The 21,020-nt window shown below is 35.9% G+C and overlaps 1 protein-coding gene across 3 annotated transcripts in view; it reads right to left on the bottom strand.

Annotated features, from left to right (window-relative positions):
* PLPPR5 (phospholipid phosphatase related 5) overlaps positions 1–21,020 on the bottom strand; it is a 125,730-nt gene that overhangs the window by 11,113 nt on the left and 93,597 nt on the right. For 2 of the 3 annotated variants that reach the window (XM_058716457.1, XM_058716455.1), the window contains one exon: positions 19,348–19,482. In XM_058716457.1, coding sequence (XP_058572440.1) covers positions 19,348–19,482 — 135 coding nt within the window. The remainder of the gene's footprint in view (positions 1–19,347; positions 19,483–21,020) is intronic. The other variant, XM_058716456.1, reaches the window with a different exon arrangement.

Genomic DNA, 21,020 nt, shown 5'->3' with positions numbered 1-21,020 from the left:
GTAGAGATGGCAGAATTGGAGCCCAGAGAGTTGAAGATTAAAATGTGCTATATCCATTAGAAAGTGATCACTCAAGTCCACAGCAAATCAACGTGCCAAATACTGAATCCAGTCCTTGAGTGCAGAGGTCCCATGGAAAAACAAGCACTTATTCCTGAGAACAGTAGTTTTGGATTCTTCAATTTGGTAAATTCTAAAGTCTATAGAGTATGTCAAATTTTGAAGCTCTAAGTTCTACATAAAAATTTCTATTTTTTCTATTTATTCTATCCTTCCTTTTGTAGAAATTATACTGATTTTTTTAAACACCATTTAAAACAAATGATCATTTGCTTATGACAATGTGGCAATGACTTGTCACCTGACAAGATGTGCCACTCACCATTTCGCTTTGAAAAACTAGGGGAGGGGCGCCTGGGTGGCGCAGTCGGTTAAGCGTCCGACTTCAGCCAGGTCACGATCTCGCGGTCCGTGAGTTCGAGCCCCGCGTCAGGCTCTGGGCTGATGGCTCAGAGCCTGGAGCCTGTTTCCGATTCTGTGTCTCCCTCTCTCTCTACCCCTCCCCCGTTCATGCTCTGTCTCTCTCTGTCCCAAAAATAAATAATAAAAAACGTTGAAAAAAAAATTAAAAAAAAAAAAAAAAAAAAAAAAAAGAAAAACTAGGGGAAAATGCCAAAAGAGCACTTCAGATAAGAAAACAACCCAAAAAACCCCATTATTATTAAGGGCTATTTGGTTGAGGAATGTCAAATTCCCATGAAGTGAAAAATCAATTAAAAAATAAAATACCTTTGAGGGGTAAAATAATAATAATAACAACAATCAAGTACCTAGAATTTTGGATGTACTAGAACCTGCACAGAAGGACATTTTTCTGTATTTGCCTTAGCTTTGCAACCCAACTCCAACACCAGTGCGCTGTAGCGCACATACGTTTATTGCCTTAATTGAAGATGTTCACAGTGGCTTATTCCCAGCATCCAGCTGAAGAGCCTTGCAAGACAGTCTTTAAAGGACCTTCCCTGTGAATTTTCTTCTTGACCATTCTCAATAGGTTGAATTCGGGACACCTACAAAATGTGTTTCATTCATTATTTAAATGTTTATCTAATATTGACTTATTTACTTGGACAAAGGACTAGTTTACTTAAAGTTCTGTGTTATATTATTGAACCAAATGCTGAGGTTAAATACTGTTCAGTTTTTCTTTCTTTCAAGGTGATCATAAACAGCTTTTGTGTTTTAATAGGAGGTTGTCAGCAGTCAGCTTAGGTTTTTAACCTAAACGTAAATTGAGGTTGCAACTTGAGATCTGTGCATACAGTGTCTTTAATTCAATGATTCCTGTCTTCAGATCTACTGGTAAGGAAGCTGTGAGGTACAGTGGATGCTGCAGTCAAGTAGTATGAATGTCAAGTGTTGAATGTGGGCTCCATAACATTGGAGGTTCTCACAAGCAATTTAACCTTTCAAAGACCCAGCTTTCTCATCTGTGAAAGGGAAATAATAATGCCTATTTGAATGGATTCTTGTTAAGATTAAATGAGATTATATGCACAAAGGTCCTTGTCTCTACTCAAACATATATAATTGTCTATAAAAGCTAGGGCAACAAAAGAAAAAGAAAAAAGAGAAAGAAAAAATACAAAGGAAAAAATATACATGATAATTGGTTGGAATTTCACAGTGCTGTAGTCTACAATTCTAATGTCCGCACAAACTTTAAAACTAAATGTTATCTTACAAGATTGGTGCAAACCAATGTGAATTGGTGGGCGAAACCAAATGTGAATTGCTGTGAGGTGATATATACTCTATGTTGTGCTACGGAAATATTTATCTTTGCTGCCCAAGACCCTGCTTGTGTAACTGAACACACAGTATTTTGCCCTAAAATAGAAAATATTTTGAATCCTGGAAAACATATCTCACCAAGGTTTAGGACAAAGAATCTTGGTCCTATAATAATCAACGATTCTGAAGCTATATAGATGCAGCCTACATTTTATCAGGGGAAGGTAGGTGAATGCCAGCCCCTAAATATTGTAGTTCGCTATTTGCATCCTTTGTTTGTTCACTGTATCACTTGAGGAAGGTAAAGTGGGCATAAAAGAGACGGAGGAAAAGGAGTAATGCTTGGAGTGTGTTCTCTAGAACCCTACTTGGTCACATTCAGTTTTCCTTCTGGTGGACTGGGAAGCTGGTATTTTTAGTAACAGAGAAATAATGTTAGGTCCGCCTGAGAAAAAATTACTAGAGAATTACAAACTTAGGCCACGAAACGGATTGAAAAATTCATTTTAAACAATTTCATGTTTTAAGAAGTTGGGGTTATGAAGGCATAAAAGTTTAAATGTGATAAAACCAGAGTTCTCTTGGGAAAGAGGATTGTTTGAACCATTTCTTCCTTTGCCATAGTTCTCTTTTCAGTTCAGGGTTTAACATGAGCTCAGAATTTTGTTTCTCTTCAGGAATTTCTTTTTTGTACTATTTGGAGACAGGGGCTAAAAGCTACTTTCTGAGAGAATCGTAACCCTCCAGAGAAAGGAGAACTCTCCAGGAGGCTTTCACTGATAAGCTAATTAAACCAGAGGCAGGCCAGGCTTTTACTGGAGCATTAGCTATAGATCATATGACGTATTTCCAAGTCCCGAGGAGCTAAGGAGTTTAAGTCTTTCCACAATGAATATTTAGGAGCATGGGTTCTCAATCTTGGCTGCATTCTGGAATCACCTGGGGGGCTTTAAGAAAAAATACTGATACCACACCAGAGATTTGGATTTAATTGGTCGGAGGTGTGGCCTGGTCAATGGTAGTTTTAAAGACTCTCCAGATGACTCTAATGTGTAGCTAATATTGAAAACTACTATTTCAGAAGATTGGCAGGCCCAGCTGGATCCAGGCCAACACTGGGTCTGTATCCACATCACCTGAGGTGGCTGATACACTATAGATTCCCAGGCACACATTTGCCCAGGCCTTCTGGGCATGCTTCCCAGAAATGTGCCCTTTTTGCAAATGCTGTAAGGTAAGGAATCTCTTTTATACCAGTCTGAGAACCACTGCCTAAAGTTGTAGAAAAGTGATTGGTTAGCAGTGTAAAATCCCAATTTACCTCCTGTCCTACCTCCTTCATACTACAAAGTTTCTTTGGCCATTTTTGAAATTTCTCAACCATTAATCTGTCCATATGGCCCAGCCCACTTGCCCCTTCTTAATTCTATTTCTTTTACCCTTATTCTGGACCCCACCTGAACACTCTTTAACGGCACCCTCAAATTTCTTGCCTCTGTTCTTACCTCACCTGCCAAACAAAATCTTTGTGCAAGCTGATTCCTCTATTTGGAACATTCTTCTCATCTCTTCACTTAGCTAACAGTTCTTCAGATGTCCCCTTAGAAGATGCTGCAAGCGTTGCTATGTTTGGGTAGATCTCCCTTTATGTCCTCCTCCAGCATAGCCATCACCACCCTGTTCTGTATTTGCTTATAAGATTATCTATCCCCCCATTAGACTGTAAGCTCATGAATCCTGGGAAATGTACCATAATGCTTCTTATTTGACATTTGTTACATATTTCATATATTACAAATCTAATTGCAAATAAAATTTTACTATATATAACCGATGATGATTTAAAAAAGGTAACTCATCCATACATTGTATCCAGGCCTTATTTTGCACTGGTATTTTAATCTACCTAATTGGATTCTTATTTATTTCATTTCTTTTTAACTTTTTAAAATGCTTTAGATTTGCTAAATAAGCAAATCTACTTGATGGAAGAATCAGAGGATGTGGGTGGTGGATGAAGTGTATGATAAATTCTTGTATAATCAGGATCTAATTAAAACTCCTCATTTTATTTATATATTTTTAATTTTTTAATGTTTATTTATTATGAAGAGACAGAGCGTGAACAGGGGAGGGGCAGAGAGAGAGGGAGACACAGAATCGGAAGCAGGTTCCAGGCTCTGAACTATCAGCACAGAACCCCACGTGGGGCTCGAACTCACAAACCACAAGATCATGACCTGAGCCAAAGTCGGACGTTTAACTAAGCCACCCAGACACCCCCAAACTCCTCATTTTAAAACTTGCCTATTCTGAGGGCACTTGTGTTGAGCCCTGGGTATTATACGTAAAGTGATGATTCACTAAATCCTCCTGAAACCAATGTTACATTATATGTTAACTAACTAGTTATAAATAAAAATTTGAAAAAAAAATACAAAAATTAAACTTGTCTATTTTCACCAGAAGGTACCAGTTAGTAAAAACTGGATGAGCCACATCAAGATTCATTTCAGACCCATTCAAAACCATAAATACCATGAACCATGACACGGATACTTAGGAAAATTTTGGTAAATGTACATATACATTTATCCTAAAACCACAATTCCTATTCCTAGGTATTTATCCAAGATTTGGAAAAATACGTATGCACACAAAAACCTGTACGTGAATTTTTATATTAGCTTTATTTATAATTGTGAAAAGCTTTAAAAAATTCAAATGTTCTTCAAATAGTAAATGGATTAAAAAATTGTACATAAATAAGGCAGAATACTACTCAACAATAAAAAGGAAAAAAAAAAGACCCTATTGATGTAGGTAATAATATGAATGAATGTCAAATGCATTATGCCAAGTGAAAGAAGTCAGACTCAAAAGGCTACATAGTATATGAGTCTATTTATACTATATTCTGGGAAAGGCAAAACTGTAGGAACAGAAAACAGATGAGTGGTTGCAGAGGTTAGGGGTTGAAAGAGGGGTTGACTACCAAGGGAAAGGAAGAAACTTTTTAGGGTAATGGAAATGTTGTATAACTTGAATATGGTGGTGATTATACAATGGCATGCACTTGACAAAACTCATAAAACTGTATGCTAAAAAAGAGAATTTTATAGAATGTAAAGTATGCCTTTAATAAACCCCAGTGGGGGGGGCGGGGGGGGGAATATATTGAGACCATTAGCTACATTGTGAATTAAGTCTAAAGGCCAAGTGGTATCTAGAGTTTGGTTTGTCAATTCTTGAATTACTGCTTCAATGTTTGTTTCAAAGGAAAAATATCAAATAAATATATGGGAGGGTATTTAAAAGATACAAATTAAATGAAGTACTTCATATATTTTTGACCTATAAGATTGGTAAAGATTATTAAAAATAATATTCTGCATTGTTGGAGAGGACATAAAGTTATGAGTTAAACCAACAGCCTGAAGAGTACTCATCCTTGCTTTTCCAGCATTTCTGACTCTATGAATATATCTTTAATAAATTATTAATGGCAATTGCCAAGATATCTGTTGTAGAGATGTTTACCCTAGTACTGTTTATAATTATGGGAAATTGGAAGTGGAAAGAATTCTCCATGCCTAACAAAGGTAATGGTTAGTTTGTATGAATTAGAATGTTTTCAATGTAATTGTATGATATTGTATAGCATAGTGATTATGAGTTTTAGCTCTGAAGTGATAAATATGAAACATATTTGGAAATGGAAAGTTGAAGATACAATTCTGTATTCTTGTTTCAGAACACAGACTAGGTGTGTGACCTTGGGCAACTTAACCTTTCTATGTCTCTTTTCTCTGTAAAATAGAGAAAAATAAGATATACTCAAATGGTTTCTATAAAAACTAAAATGATGTTTTATGTGTGAAGTTCTTTGCAGGCACAAATTAGGCTCCCCTTAAGATTAGCTTTTACTATTATGCTGATACGAGTATTATATTTATTGACTCTAACCATATCTATGACTGGTTGTGCAAGCAAAACCAGGCTACAGAAAAGAACATCCAGGGAGATCCTATACTATCCACAAATCCACACATACACTTATGGATGGGGTCATCAAGGCTACTTTTAGAAAACGTTTCCAGTGATCATTGTGGTTAGTATATGGATACTGTTACCCACTTTTGCTTGCCCAGACTTTCACATTTTAAACAATATATACAAATTACTTGCCTCTTTAACAGAAACAACAAAAAATTATGGTTGTTTCAGAAGACTGTGAATGAGTTCATTATTTTCCTGGTTTTAGCAAAATAACATTTTACATTTTTCCGTGCAAAAAACTTGCATAATGTCATGGCATTCCTGCTCCATTTTGAAGGCCTCCATAAATATCTGTAGGACAGACCACCATACAGGAATGAATCTGAGAGAAGAGGGGAATGAATGGATGGGAGCAGTTCCCCATGTATAACTGTGTGTGTCAAGAATGATTTTTTGATCCATCATGTTTTAGTCTCTCCTTAACTGATGACTATAGGAATCATTTAATTTAAAAATGCAGTCATCAACTTTATATTCATTCACACAAATAAGATGAGGAAGCATGTTTATATTCAAAAGTAATTTACTGAAAAGATGCTTTTATAAAAGGCCATTTATATAACTGAAAAAAAATCTGGCTTTTATTCCTTGTGTAATATATTAGTATTTATTAATAGTCTGGAAAAAAATACTAAATATACGGAAGCACAAATAGGAAAAATGACAATGGCAAAGTAATAACAGAATATGCTAGTTTTTCTGACCTAAAATGTTGATGCTTGATGGAATGTCCATCCTCAATTGGCTTTTTTTTAAAGCAAATTAAACTTAACAAATGAGGACAGAGTACAGCATGCACTCATTTACTTCAAATATTTTTCATGAGTGCTCAAAGCTTAGATTGAAGAAGAAATGCCTAAAATATGAATATATTTAGTTTCACTAACTGTTCCAATATCTAATCACTAATAAAGTTGTTTTGACAAGGTCTTATGTAACATTTATACTACAGTTCAGCAGTTCTGTAAAACAAAGATTTGCATTATAGAAAAGCAACTAAATCCTAAATTAGATTGCCATAGTTATTCATGCATAGCATTCTGAAACCTCGAAGGAATTTATCACAGAGAGCACGGTAATGTATAATCATATCCGTCTTGGCAAGAAGCCACAGGATTGTTTGGCTATTTGCTATGACACTAATAGATGCAACATTTTAAGCTATAATATTTTCTGCCACATGTGCTATGTATGACATAGACAATCTGTATAAACTTTTAAGTCCGTGAAATACACCTATAGGGGTTTCTTAGTCTGAGAAAAGATGAAAATCCAATTAAGGGAATCACTGTTGCAGGGGGGTAACTAATTTGTGTTAACCACCCACAATGTGCCAAGAAGTTTATTTGTGATCTGTTAATTCCAACAGTTACCCTAAAAGGAAATCATTATTGTACCAATTGTTCAGGTAAGGAGGAGTAATTTGTTTTATCCCGCCTGGTTATTATGTGGCCACACCAGGCTTCAAACTCAAAATTTCCAGCTGTAGAAGCCTGGCTTCCCATCTGTCCCCCACTCCCACTCTGCCTAAAATTCAAGTCAGGCTCTCCTCGACCCTTGTGATTTTATTATCTGCAAAACAGTAAATGTAAAGGTCAATGCATATGCTTCTCTGGGTCATTGTGAATTCCCTTAGGGTTTTCCTATCCATATTATTTCCCTTTGCGATAGCCACAGGAATTAAACATGGTAATTTCTATCTGTAATAATATCCACTCATTATGACATTTCTAGATGTTTGGAACTGTCACCACTGCTAACCACTTCCGTTCAAGTGAAGCTTCTGTTAGAGTGTGCTTTTATAGTATGAATTTCTTGGGTAGTATAGGTTGGTGAAAAGCCCTTTACCTAAAAGGCAAAACTGTAATCTTGTAAATTACCCCTATAGTTATCTTCCCTTTTGTGTCGTTGGCAAAAGGGAATTCCTTTTGATCCACTTGATTAGATCATATAATCTAAGAAAAAATAATGCCTAGGTTTAAATAGAAATAAAATTATTTTCTCAAAAAGCATCTTTTATACTAGGTTATATTCACTAAGTTAACTCTAGAAATTATCCCAAATTAGATATAAGTGATTATAGTGGCTTGTCTAACTGCCTTAATAAAACTATGTAGACATGAATTCTTAGATCTATTAGAAATATACCCTTTTCTATCAAATCCCATCTATCTTCATATTTATTTAAAAATGTTTTTGTTCTTTTGCTAAAGTATTCCTCTCCTTAGATTTTCTGTATAGCATCAGTTAAAATCAATAATGCATATGCACACATTATTATTTTCATGTGCTTACCTATGCAAATCTGAATGCCAGCATTTTGCTATGAGAAAAGCAGAGGGAAAGAGAGAGGTAAAAGACAAAAGGGCTCAGAGCTTTGCTACTATGATGAATGCAGCCTGACCCAGGAAGATCCTTGGAAGGAATGCCAATCTACTCCTTATTCATTCATTATAAATAAGAGAAATCTCTGAGGAGAAGACAGGCAAATGTCACAGATGAGAGGTCAGCATGTTTCTGGGGGTGACAGTAGGGGACAGTTTTCTTAGTGACACCTGGCTAGCAGTTAGCCCTTTTCCACTGTGAATCATTGGGATAGTTAGATAACCCATGCTATAGACTATGCTTGTGTTCTCCCCAAATTCAATGGTGAAACCCAATGTGGTGGTAAGTGGAAGTGCGGTCTTTGGGGGTGATTAGGTCATGAGGGCGGGGCCCTCATGAATGGGATTAGTGCCCTTACAAAAGGGACTCCTTCTGCCATATGGGACACTGGAAATGGGCCACTGAGTTCGCTGACATCTTGCTCTTGGAATTTCCAGCTACCACAACTTTGAGAAATAAATTTCTGTTGTTGATTAGTCCATTGGTCTACGGCACTTTGTTACAGCAGCCTAAACAGACTAAAGGCAACTCCTCTGATCAGAATCAGCATCTGACTGAAAAAAGACGTTGCCAAATGATGCCTGGTCAGTCAAAATGAGATGACATGGCTGTCCTGAGATCCAGTCTATGTCATCTTAATAATTTATCTGGATTTGTACAATAACCTCCCAGATTGGTTTTTGTTTTGCTCAGTGTTGCTCTTATTTAATTCATTCTCCATTCTAAACATGGCATTTCCTTTCTTAAATTCCTTAATGGCTCCCCATTGCTTACAGGGTGAAAACCAACTTCATAAGCATCCCATAAAAGACTCTTCATGAATTTTCATCACAAGTGACAGAAGTTTGAAAAGATAACAAATCTTTAGCTAGACTCATCAAGAAAAAAAAAAGGAGAGGACTCAAATAAAACCAGAAGTGAAAGAGATGTTATAACTGATACCACAAAAATAAAATGGATCGTAAGTGACTCCTGCGAACAATTATACATCAATAAATAACCTAGAGGAAGTGGATAAATTCCTAGAAACACACAGTCTTCCAAGATTGAATCATGAAGAAACAGAAAATCTTACTAGTAAGAGATTAAACCAGTAATTAAAAACCTCCCCCTGGGGCGCCTGGGTGGCGCAGTCGGTTAAGCGTCCGACTTCAGCCAGGTCACGATCTCGCGGTCCGTGAGTTCGAGCCCCGCGTCGGGCTCTGGGCTGATGGCTCGGAGCCTGGAGCCTGTTTCCGATTCTGTGTCTCCCTCTCTCTCTGCCCCTCCCCCGTTCATGCTCTGTCTCTCTCTGTCCCAAAAATAAATTAAAAAAAAAAAAAAAAAAAAAAAAACGTTGAAAAAACCTCCCCCGAAACAAAAGTCTAGGACTAGAAAGCTTCACTGGTGAATTCTACCAAACATTTTAAAAAGAATTAATACCAATTCTTCTCAAAGTCCAAAAAAACAGAAGAGGGAAGAACACTCAAACTTATTTCACAAGGCCAGCCTTACACTCTGATACCAAAATCAGAAAAGGATACTACAGGAAAAGAAAATTATAGCTCAATATCCCTGATGAATATAGATGCAAAAATCCTCAGTAAAATCTTCGCAAATTTAACAACACATTCAAAGGATAATTCAGTACAATCAAGTTGGATTTATTCCAGGGATGCAAGGATTGTTCAACATCCACAAATCAATGAATGTGACACACCACATTAATAAATTGAGAGATAAAAAATAATATCATCTCAATAGATATAGAAAAAGCATTTGGCAAAATTCAACATCCATTTATGATAAAAACTCTCAGCAAATAGGTATAGAGGGAATGTATCTCAATATAATAAAGTCCGGATGTGACAAGCCCATAGCTAACCTCTAACTCAATGGGAGAAGATATTTGCAAGTCATATATTAGATAAGAGGTTAATATCCAAAATATATAAACTCATACAACTCAACAGCAAAGACCACAAACAATCTGATTAAAAAATGGGCAGAAAATATGAATGTTATTTTTGCAAAGAATATATACAGATAGCCAACGGGCACATGAAAAGATGCTCGACATCACTAATTGTCTGGGAAAATCTAATTAACCATAAGAAACTATCACCTGACACATGTTAGAATGGCTATTATCAAAAAGACAAGAAATAACAAGTGTTGGCAAGGATGTTAAGAAAAGAGAACTCTGTGCACTGCTTACGGGAATGTAAATTCTATGATGTTTCCTCAAAAAGTTAAAAATTGAACTATGGTATGATCCAGCAACTCCACTTCTGGGTATTTATCTGAAGGAAATGAAAACACTAACTTGAAAATATATATGCACTCCCATATTCACTGCAGCATTATTTACAAAGTAATCATTGATAGGTGAATGGATAAAGAAGATGTGGTAAGTTTATACACAACAGACTATTATTTAAACGTAAAGAAGAAAGAAATCTTGCCATTTTCAACAATAAGGATGGACCTTGAGGGTACACTGTTGAGTAATAAGTTTACAGAAAAAGACAAATACCATATGATCTCTCTTACACATGGAGTCTAAAAAAAACAAAAACAAAAACAAAACTCATAGATACAGAGAACAGGTCTGTAATTACCAGAGGCAAGGGGTGGTGCATGGGCAAAATGGGTGAAGGGAGTCAAAAGCTACAAACTTCTAGTTATAAAATAAGTCATGGGAACAATGTGCAGCATTGTGACTATAAATAATGTCTTCATCATAAGAAAAAATATTAGTAACTCTATGGTGACAGATGTTAACTCGTAATCATTTTGGGATATACACAAATATCAAATCATTATGTTGTACACCTGAATCTAATATAATGTTATAGGTCTATTATACCTCAATAAAAGAAGAAAAAGGGGAAAAAAGGAGAAAAAGGTGACAGAGAATACTTTTCCATATATTTATTTCCCATTTGTATTTGATCTCTAATAATTGCATATTTATAAACTTTGCCCATTTTTCAATTAGGATGTTTCATATATTACAGACATTAACCTTTTAACACATATGTTGCTGATACTTTACACTTTGTTACTGGCATTTTATAGGGTGTTTTTCATTACTTTTGATAACTTTTACTTTTAAAAATGCTTGAATCTATATTTTTCTAGGTAGCAATGTCAAGAACAAAAGATTGATGCTGAGTCCCTCCTTCATAAAAGCTGGAAATTATCATAATTTTACTTTTGTTGACATCTAGGATTTCTGTCTCATCTTGTCATTGTTATATTATTTTCTTTTTAAATATATTTTCTGTTTAAAAATTATAATTTTCTCTATGTTACTATATTTACTATAGTCAATTCTAATTAATTATGTAAATGGTTTCCATTCTTTTTGCCCATTCACTCCTATAATGACTTTTCTAACTTGAGAGCTCTAGATATTGGTGTGCTGCTCAGTTAACTGGTAAAAAATCTTCTGGTAACTTTTCATGAGTAATATAATTTCTGAATTCTTACATATCTGATATTTTATGGTTGTCTTAATACTTAAATTACCTTTTGGGTGGGAATAGAATTCTTTTTTAAAAATTTTTCTTATGTTTTACTTATTTTTGAGACAGAGGCAGAGCATGATGGAGGAAGGGGCAGAGAGAGAGGGAGACACAGAATCCGAAGCAGGTTCCAGGCTCTGAGCTGTAAGCACAGAGCCTGACATGGGGCTCGAACCCACGAACTATGAGATCATGACTCGAGCCAAAGTTGGATGCTTAACTGACTGAGCCACCCAGGCACCCCTGGGTGGGAACAGAATTCTGACATCACAAACTTTTTCTTTGAAAACTCCGAAAACACTACTCCTACTCCTTTCTATTCTGGCATCTACTATTATAGAGAGAGAAGTCTGAGCCCAGTGTGCTGTCAGACTTTGGTAGGTAACCAACTTTTTCTGCCTTGGTGTGTGTGTGTGTTAGTTTTCACTAGGTATACTATATTAAAACCTCAAGAGCTCAGTGGCTTCAACAACAAATATGTATTTCTCCCTCATACCACATGTTGGTGGGCAGGTTCTATAGATCTGCTCCAGGTTGCTGGCTGGGTACCCTTCTGCTTCCCTTGTCTTCCCGTTTTAGGATCCAGGCTAAAGGAACAGCCCCTATCAGGAAAATGAACTTTTCCTGGAAAGAGGCCCAGAAGCAACAAAGTTGACAAAATTCTTGATGTCTCTACAGGTTTCTGACTAATGGGGTATAAATCAGGTTCATTCAGATGTTATTGACCAAATCCTAGATAATTGGAGCAGGAAGGATACTCTGCCTAAGGAAGGGGATAGTTAATAATTGGGAATAATAATAACATCTCCCACATAATTTATAGGACTCTTTCTTCAGTAATGAAATACAAAAATTTCACTGAGAAATACAATCTAAGTTTTAGTATATATTTTAATTTTACCTTGTATCTAGTTAACTCTTCTAGAGTGAAGGTATTTATTTGAAGGAAAAGTCTCCTTGATATATATCTCTGAATATTGCTATACTTCTATTTGTCCTTTTCTTCTGGAACTACAATGATTCATGTTAGATTTCTGTAGCATGTCTTCTGTATCTGTTATCTTTTCTCTGGTCAATTTTATATTCTTGTTCTTTTACTACATATGCTGAAACCTGTCCTTAATATACTGATAAGTCTTTCTCCAGTGTGGATTTTGTTCTTTATGGTTTCTACTATTGGTTTCCATTCTGTCATAATGTTATTTGTTTTCTTACATTAGTTTCCTAATTGTGCCATTGTGTCACCTACCTTTCATCTCTCATTTCACATATTTTCTTTAATTTCCTTGGCAGTGGAAAGAAAATACTATTAATAATGAATTTAAATTTTTTGTAGTTTTTTTTCAAAAACATATTCTAACTCGTAAAATGTGTCTATCTTTCTCATCTATGTCATGATATCATATAAAGGATTTAAGTAATTGTCCTGATTATTTACACTGGAAGACCAATAGATTTAGCTATCCCCAGATTGTTCCACAAATAGTCAAGGAATCCTTACCTTAGATCTTGAGCTGAAAAGATGGAGGGTGTAGTTTTATAATAGAATTTTGGTGATTTGATGAGTGAAATGGTAGAAAAAGTTGAGCTATAGGATTATCACTTTATTCCTATACAGTTTCATTCTCATGGTTGTTGGACCATCAGAACTATTGCTAGTCACTTCAGCCTAACCTCTACTCTAAGTAGATGGTGAAGTATTGGAGCTAGCTTTTTGTTTTTTTTTTAAATAAAGACAACTCTCCCCCCTATTTATAGCACCTGTTCAGTTGAGGAAAAGTACTCCTTCATTTGCCATGAATCAATATTAATGAGAAGCTTGACCAGAGGGAAAGCTTCTTGCCTGAAGACTTTCTTTTGTTGTGTATTTGCCTATTTGCTCATCCAGTCTCAAAATGGTGTTGGTTCAAGGTGCTGAATTATGCTTTAAATAGAATAGACTCCTCCTTCTCTCAGAGAATGCTCTTATCTCTCATCTTTACTCTTTGAAATTTTGGGGTATTACTGGGATTCTATAGGATTTTAGCCAATTCTGCAATATTGAGCTTCTTTTTTGACAAAGAAACATTTTAATTGCCCTTTGGTGACATCCTTCAAATTGGATCGATTTATACGATATTTAGTAGAAATGACTAAAATTTTACTCTATCTAGTTTTTCCTAGTAACACAGCTATTAAGATGTTAATTCTTTGCTCTTGCTAAAATAAGGAACTAAAGATAATGAATATGTAAATGTTTCCATCTCCACTTCCTAGAAGGAGAGTCAGACTTTTGGTTCTTGGACTCCCAAGAGTAATTAAGAACATCTTCATGTATTTGGAGACATCCTGAAGCCAGCACCACTGAGGCTTTTGTTTGAGATGCATGGGCCCTCAAAGGAAGGAGCCAGAAAAGGATGAGTCTGAAAGGAAAGGGTGGTGCAACCTATGAACAAAGTTGGTTTTCTGGGGCCTTGGTGGGGTGTGAATTTGTGGATCCCATAAATAAAAGGCATATGCACAGGGCTTGTGTGCGGTTTCTCAGGACATACAGTATCTGAAATGGGGATGGCTGGCTGCAGGTGTGCCAAAGGAAGCGGGACCCTGGGCATGAGGGCACAAAGGCATCTGAGCCACACCAAGGCCTCCATGCCCAATTCAGCAGATAAAAATAAACCAAACACTTTAAAAAGGATCGTGTGAGTCATGAGGAAGGAGCATAGGATTTAAATTGCTCTGAGGGAATCTTTCCAAGGGACTTTGGTAAATCTGAACACAGTGGTAGTCAATCTGAGGAAGCATGACCAGAACCTCCTTAGAGCAGCTTAAGAAAACTGGATAATTTTTAAAAGTTGTAATTGCTTTTGTTACACAATTATTCATTACAGAAAGAAAAAGAGAAAACAAATGAAAAAGGAAAGGAAGGAAGGGAGAAAGGGAAGGAGGGAGGGAGGCAGGAAGGACGGGAAGGAAGGAAGGCAAAGAAAGAAGAAATCAGATCCACTCTCTCAGTTGCCTCCTTAGGTTTAAGCATTGCTCTCAGGTTGGTAACTAGTCTCTCTCTTTTTTTCTCTCTCTCTCATCTATGTGCTCTTTTCTAGAAATAAATGATCCTACTAGAAAGAAATTATCTTGTGTGGTAATTTGCATAACTGGCTTCATTATACACACACACACACACATTTTATAACACACATTTTATATATATCAACTTAAAAAATAAATTTTACAATATGTATCAAAACTTTCCACATCTTGATTTACCTTATCCATTTCAACTGCTAAATGGTAATAATAATTATCACTGGCAATGGTTAAGGGCTTTACAGGTTCCAGACACTGTTCTCAGTGCTTTACTATAAGCTTGCTCAACTCTCACAATGACCATTCGAGGAATGAGAACACTGAATCACAGAGTATTTGAATAAGCTGCCCAAGGTCAAAATTGTCCCAAATTCCCAGCTAGTCTACCTCCAGAACCTGTGAGCTGAAACACCGCATTATAATGCACCAGATTCCATTGTAGGATGTACCAACATTGATTTAATCATTCAAGGCTGATACACAGTTAGACTTTTATGATTTGCTATTATAAACAGCGGTAATGAAGTTATTGGCAACTTAAAAATCTACTGGACTATGAGATATGATGGGCCAGCTTCCATAGATGATTAATTCTTTTCATAAAACCAAATGTAATGAATGTTCAGATTTATTTAGCTTTCAGAAAAATCATGACTTTTCTCATAAACTGTGGTAATTAACTATATGACAAACTCCCTATAATTAAGGGATAAATCGCTGGCATAAAAATAAAGAATGCTGGCATGCTGTAATTACTCTGTAGCTTACAGTTTATCAAACATGTACTTTGAACATAAGAGGTTATATAAGTACACAACTTCTAAAGGAAAGAAACCCTTTGCCTTCCCCGCACAAAATGACAAGCAGAAAACGACAGCTTGGCGTAACAGTGCTTAAACGACTGGCGTGCCTGCAATTGGAACTTTAATACTGGACTCCCTTTCTCTCCTCAGAGGGCCAGCTTTAAGAACCTAATGCACCCTCCAACTATCAATTCCTAAGATCAAACTATTGGGAAGAATTTTGCATTCACTTGTTTCCCATCGTGAGCTATGATGAAAAGCAATATATTTACTCCAAGTACTCCTTATCATAAAAGAAAGAGAAACATTGTGGGCTTCCTTAAATGATGGCCTTCCTCCCTTTCCAGCTAATGAGCACAAATACATGTCGTCTTACCAGCAGAGCTCCACAGGGAAGCCTGAAATGTGTCCCCAGCACCTTGATTCATGGTCTTCCTGTGTGTGATCTGTGTGTTGCAGGAGTAGACCCTGCCCTGTGCACACAGCATTCTGCCTGCAAACAGGGGGGAATAGAGTGGGGAGCAGAGTCGGACCTCAGCAAGGCATGTGACAGTGCACTTCGGTGGGCAAAGGGGAGAACTGAATCAGATTCAAATCATCTTTGTTCCCTAACTACCACCAAGGTAAAAACAGAGCACATGAGTTTGTCATAAACAAACAAAAACTGGGGGCGCCTGGGTGGCGCAGTCGGTTAAGCGTCCGACTTCAGCCAGGTCACGATCTCACGGTCCGTGAGTTCGAGCCCCGCGTCAGGCTCTGGGCTGATGGCTCGGAGCCTGGAGCCTGTTTCCGATTCTGTGTCTCCCTCTCTCTCTGCCCCTCCCCCGTTCATGCTCTGTCTCTCTCTGTCCCAAAAATAAATAAAAAACGTTGAAAAAAAAAATTAAAAAAAAAAAAAAAAACAAAACAAAAACTGAATGAAAGAAGTTAATAAACACGGATATCTTGAAATCCATAGATTCTAGTAGAATATTTTTGCTTTCATATTTTAAAAATCACTATAAATGAAAATCAATTTGCATAAATTCAACAACACGAATTATATATATACATATGTATATAATATACACTGTATATATAGAAGGATGTAATGGTGTATCAGAATATTTGGCAATGCTAGGAGGCTACTAAAGAATCCTTATACAAATAAATATGTTAAACAACAGAAGATAGTAATTAATGTTCAAGTTAACTTCTGAGGTATATAAAATGAACACTAATTGTTACCCAGACCATTGTCTTCCAAATATGTCTAATATTTCTTCCTAAATTCTGCTGCTTTCTATCTTTATTTCTTGAGCTAAAAAAGATCTAATTTTGTACAATACATGTATCTTGAAATGTCACACTGTATAGATTTGTTGCTCATCAATGATGTGGACTTTTACAAACTGCTTAACTAGTTGGGAGTTCAGTTTCCGTAACTCTGCAATGGAGACATTTATTGTCATATGGCATCAGCTAAGCCACTGTGCCAAAGAGATGAAAGCAATCCAATGGTTCAGAAAGGAAAGAAGTTTATTTCTTTTTCAGAACCACCTAGAGGGTGTATGTGGACTGTTTCATGAGCTCAGCCAGGAACCTACACTGTCAAAATGGATCGGTCATTTAAAAAAGTTAAAGATTACTTCCAGTCACTACCTTTTCCACTTGATGAGAAGAGGGAGAAGAGACAGAGACAAGAATCTTCAAGCGACGAACCAGAGGTTGTGCTTACCACTTCTGCTTACATCCCATTGTTCTAAACTTAGCTGCACGGTCACGTCTGACTGCAATGGTAGCAGGGAAATACAGACTATGGCTGGGCAGTGGTGGATGTAGCTAAAATTGGATTGGGGAATTCAGTTACTAAAAGAAAGAAGGGGAGAAGGTCTTCTTTGGACTATTAGCATTTGCCACTATAATGACACCCAGCTTTAAAATTGTTGTAAGGTTTGACAATAACTTTCATATATTAAAAAAAAAATTTATCAAAAAAAATAAAAAAAAATTGTCGTAAGGAATGAAGTTGTATTTGCAGAGCATAGGAGTATATTTGTTGAATTTACATAAGCAATCTGCATAGTACCTGACACATGATGAATGATAATTAAACGGTAATTATTATTATTATTATTATTATTATTATTATTATAATGATGATCCAGAACCTCTATCCTCCCTGTGATGCTTGAATTCCCTCCATAGTACAATGGGCAAGTGATTATTTAACTGTTCTTGGATCCTTAGCATAAAAGGAAATTTCGTTGCTCTTAAGGAAGCCATTCCATTTTTAGAAAGTTTTTCCTTCTTTCTTGACATTATTTGTCTTCTTACACTTTCTTTTCAACCTAATTGTGACCTCTGAGGCCCCAGCAGAACAAATCACATCCCTCTGCCATACGGTAGGCCTTCAGATATATATGGAAAGTTACTGCGTCTTCCATGAGTTCTCTTTTTCTCTCATCATGTTCTGTTCCTTCCACAGGCTTTCATAATCCATGACTTTGAGTCCACGCACCACCATCTTGGGCACATTCATTTGCTCATTTTTAACAAATATTTGAGTACCGACTACTCTATTTTATGATGCCCACCTTAAAACTATGCCACCAAGGGCAGTATTCAGTATTCCAAGTTAGTCTGAGCACAGCAAACTATTAATGCTCTCATTCAGGATATTATCTTCCCTAAATGGAACGTAAGATCATATAACTTGGCAGCAATAACATGCGGTTGACACATGCTGAATGGTAACCTACAATACCCTCTGAGCCTGTTTTTGTTTGTGCAGCTAACCTAGATGTACCCTACCCTACATGAACTTCTTTTTAAATCCAAATACAAAACATGTGCTTTATTTCTAGTTGTTAATTGCATCTAGTCTCTCTTTTATTCTCTCAACTGATGTATTAATTATCCCTCGCTGATTGACACCATCGAAGCTCCTGATTAGCATGTAATTGATCTCTTCATCTAATGTATTGATCAAAATGTGGAGATGGACAGGGATGAGGATACTTTTAGTAACCCTCGGAGCAATCTTTTAACCAATTACAAATGTACATAACTGCATCCTCATTTAAGAAATATTACCCTCTCTAGTTCACAAGATTAGTCTCAAGAAAAAGTCTCAAGAAAAATTTTTGTTAACTATTTGGCTTCTGTGTTCATTGTCATGTCTAATGAAGCCTTGACTTGCCATTCAAAGAGCAGCCTGGTCTGGCTCCATCCTTCCCAATCTTTCCTTCAGTACCTCCCTGATTAGGAAGGGCCTGATCGGTGTTTTCCTGTCATTAGACCTTTCTATAATGAGACCAGACCTTTCTATAATGAGATTCAACGAAATTCATTGAGCACTGTTATGTCCTAGGCATTATACTAAGCAGTTTCTCACATAAATAGAGCCTGGAAAGAATGAAATATATTAAAAAATGCATGTATTCTCAAATAAAAATATCTTGTAATTTCCCCCTGTATGAGACCATTGCACAATGTTCCTTATCTCAAAGTTATGGCAAAGTACAGAATATATTCCATGTATACTCAGCTCTTAGCATGTGGTATTCAAAGAAATATTTTCAATGTGATATGCATTCTTCTAAGATGATGTCCTCAGTGACTAAACTCTTGCTAAATACCACATTAGACTCTAAATTTGTTTCAGTAAATCAAAAATGTGCAGGAACTCGCAGGAATGATTATTCATTTGCTCTAGATAACAATCACATTTGAGAATTTAAATTATGAATCACCTGTACAGATGTTACCTTTTCCAAAGGACTTTCTACACGAGGAATGCTGATCATTGGCATCTGTGCCAGGTTATCCATGTGGAGATGTTCATTTTCTGGTTGTCTTCCTTTGAAATTATTTACCACACACACAACCTAAAATTTCAGGAAAAAAATACAGTTGAAACAAAGCCACACTCCTGGTGACTATGACCCTTTTGAGTAGCTTAATATATCTAATCATAGTAATAAAGTATTAAAATTACTTAAATATTACATATATAACTTTACATCCATATTTATCTTGCATAAATTTTAATAGTTTTTCCAGTGAAAATGTGTTCAAGAAAATTTCAAAATTAATGTGCAGCTCAGTTAATAATGACAATTTTATTATTCCAAAATTTTCATTAAATTAGGTTATAGTCAATGCTCAAATCAATCCATAAATAACATCATAGCCTTATAAAAATTCATAGCAAGCTAACCTTTCCTAATGTGGCTAACCTACAACTTAATTTAAATGCTAATTATTTCCAATGCTTCAAGATCATTACATTCATAATAAACCTTTTACAATTGGCACTTTCTAATTTAGTAGCATCCCTTTAATTAACCTAGTTTATTGTCTATTATTGTATCCCATGTATACTTGGCATTTTAACAATAGCTTACTGGGGCTACCAGTGAAATAGAAGACCTTTTACATAAAGGAAATTGACCCTAGTTTCAACTGATTATACCAGACAGGTGACAGCATTTGAACTAAACCAGAGGTTCTCATACTCCAGTGTACATAAAAATAAAGTCCCAGCACTGTTAAAAATGCACATGCCTAAGCCTTCCTCTAAAGATTCCAATTTTGGAATTTTGGCCTAGGAGTTGCCACTTTTTGAAATATATCCTAAAATCTTCTGATGCAGATGAATCATACTTTAAGAAATAGTGAATAAAACAACAAAGGAAAGTTTCTTGCTATTATTTGCTTATATTACGTAGTGGGTAAAATATTCTTCAGCCTTTTTTTCTGGGTTTTATAGTCTATTATCAAAATAAAAGACAGAATTTACTTGCAGTTATCACCTAACATGCATTTTTTTAAAAAAATATTTATTTATTTTTAGAGAGAGCAAACACAAGCAGGGGAGGAGCAGAGAGAAAGGGAGAGAGAGAGACTCCCAAGCAGGCTCTGTGCTATCAGCCAAGAACTGTGAGATCAAATACCTGAGCTGAAATCAAGAGTCAAATGCTTAACCAACTGAGACACCCAGGCACCCCCTAATATTAATTTTTTTTAAATAAATGCTTACTATATAATTACATATTTACATTGTATATTTTCACAAATGCTCCATTGGAAAGCCTTTTCCCTAGTAGGGCTCATTACTGAATAATTTCAAGGCCAATTCGACCTTGGTTATTCTCCAGGTTTTAAATAAAATTTACAAATCTACAAAATAATAACAACATACTATGAGACTTTATCTTACAAAAAAATTATTTCCTTAGTTGTGGTATATTTATTACCCTTCCATTTCCATGGATAATTACACATCAGAAACACAGATCAAAACCTGATAATCTGATATATGAACTTTATCATGCCATCAAGATCTTTAAAGTAAGGAATGGTACAGGCTTGGAGATAGGTACTTGATAAACCCAGTATCAAATGATGACCCTACAAAAAACTA

Source organism: Neofelis nebulosa, chromosome 2, assembly GCF_028018385.1.
Source record: "Neofelis nebulosa isolate mNeoNeb1 chromosome 2, mNeoNeb1.pri, whole genome shotgun sequence".
Taxonomy (NCBI): domain Eukaryota; kingdom Metazoa; phylum Chordata; class Mammalia; order Carnivora; family Felidae; genus Neofelis; species Neofelis nebulosa.
Note: the sequence above shows the minus strand (reverse complement) of the source record. Positions and strands in the feature narration are given on the sequence as shown.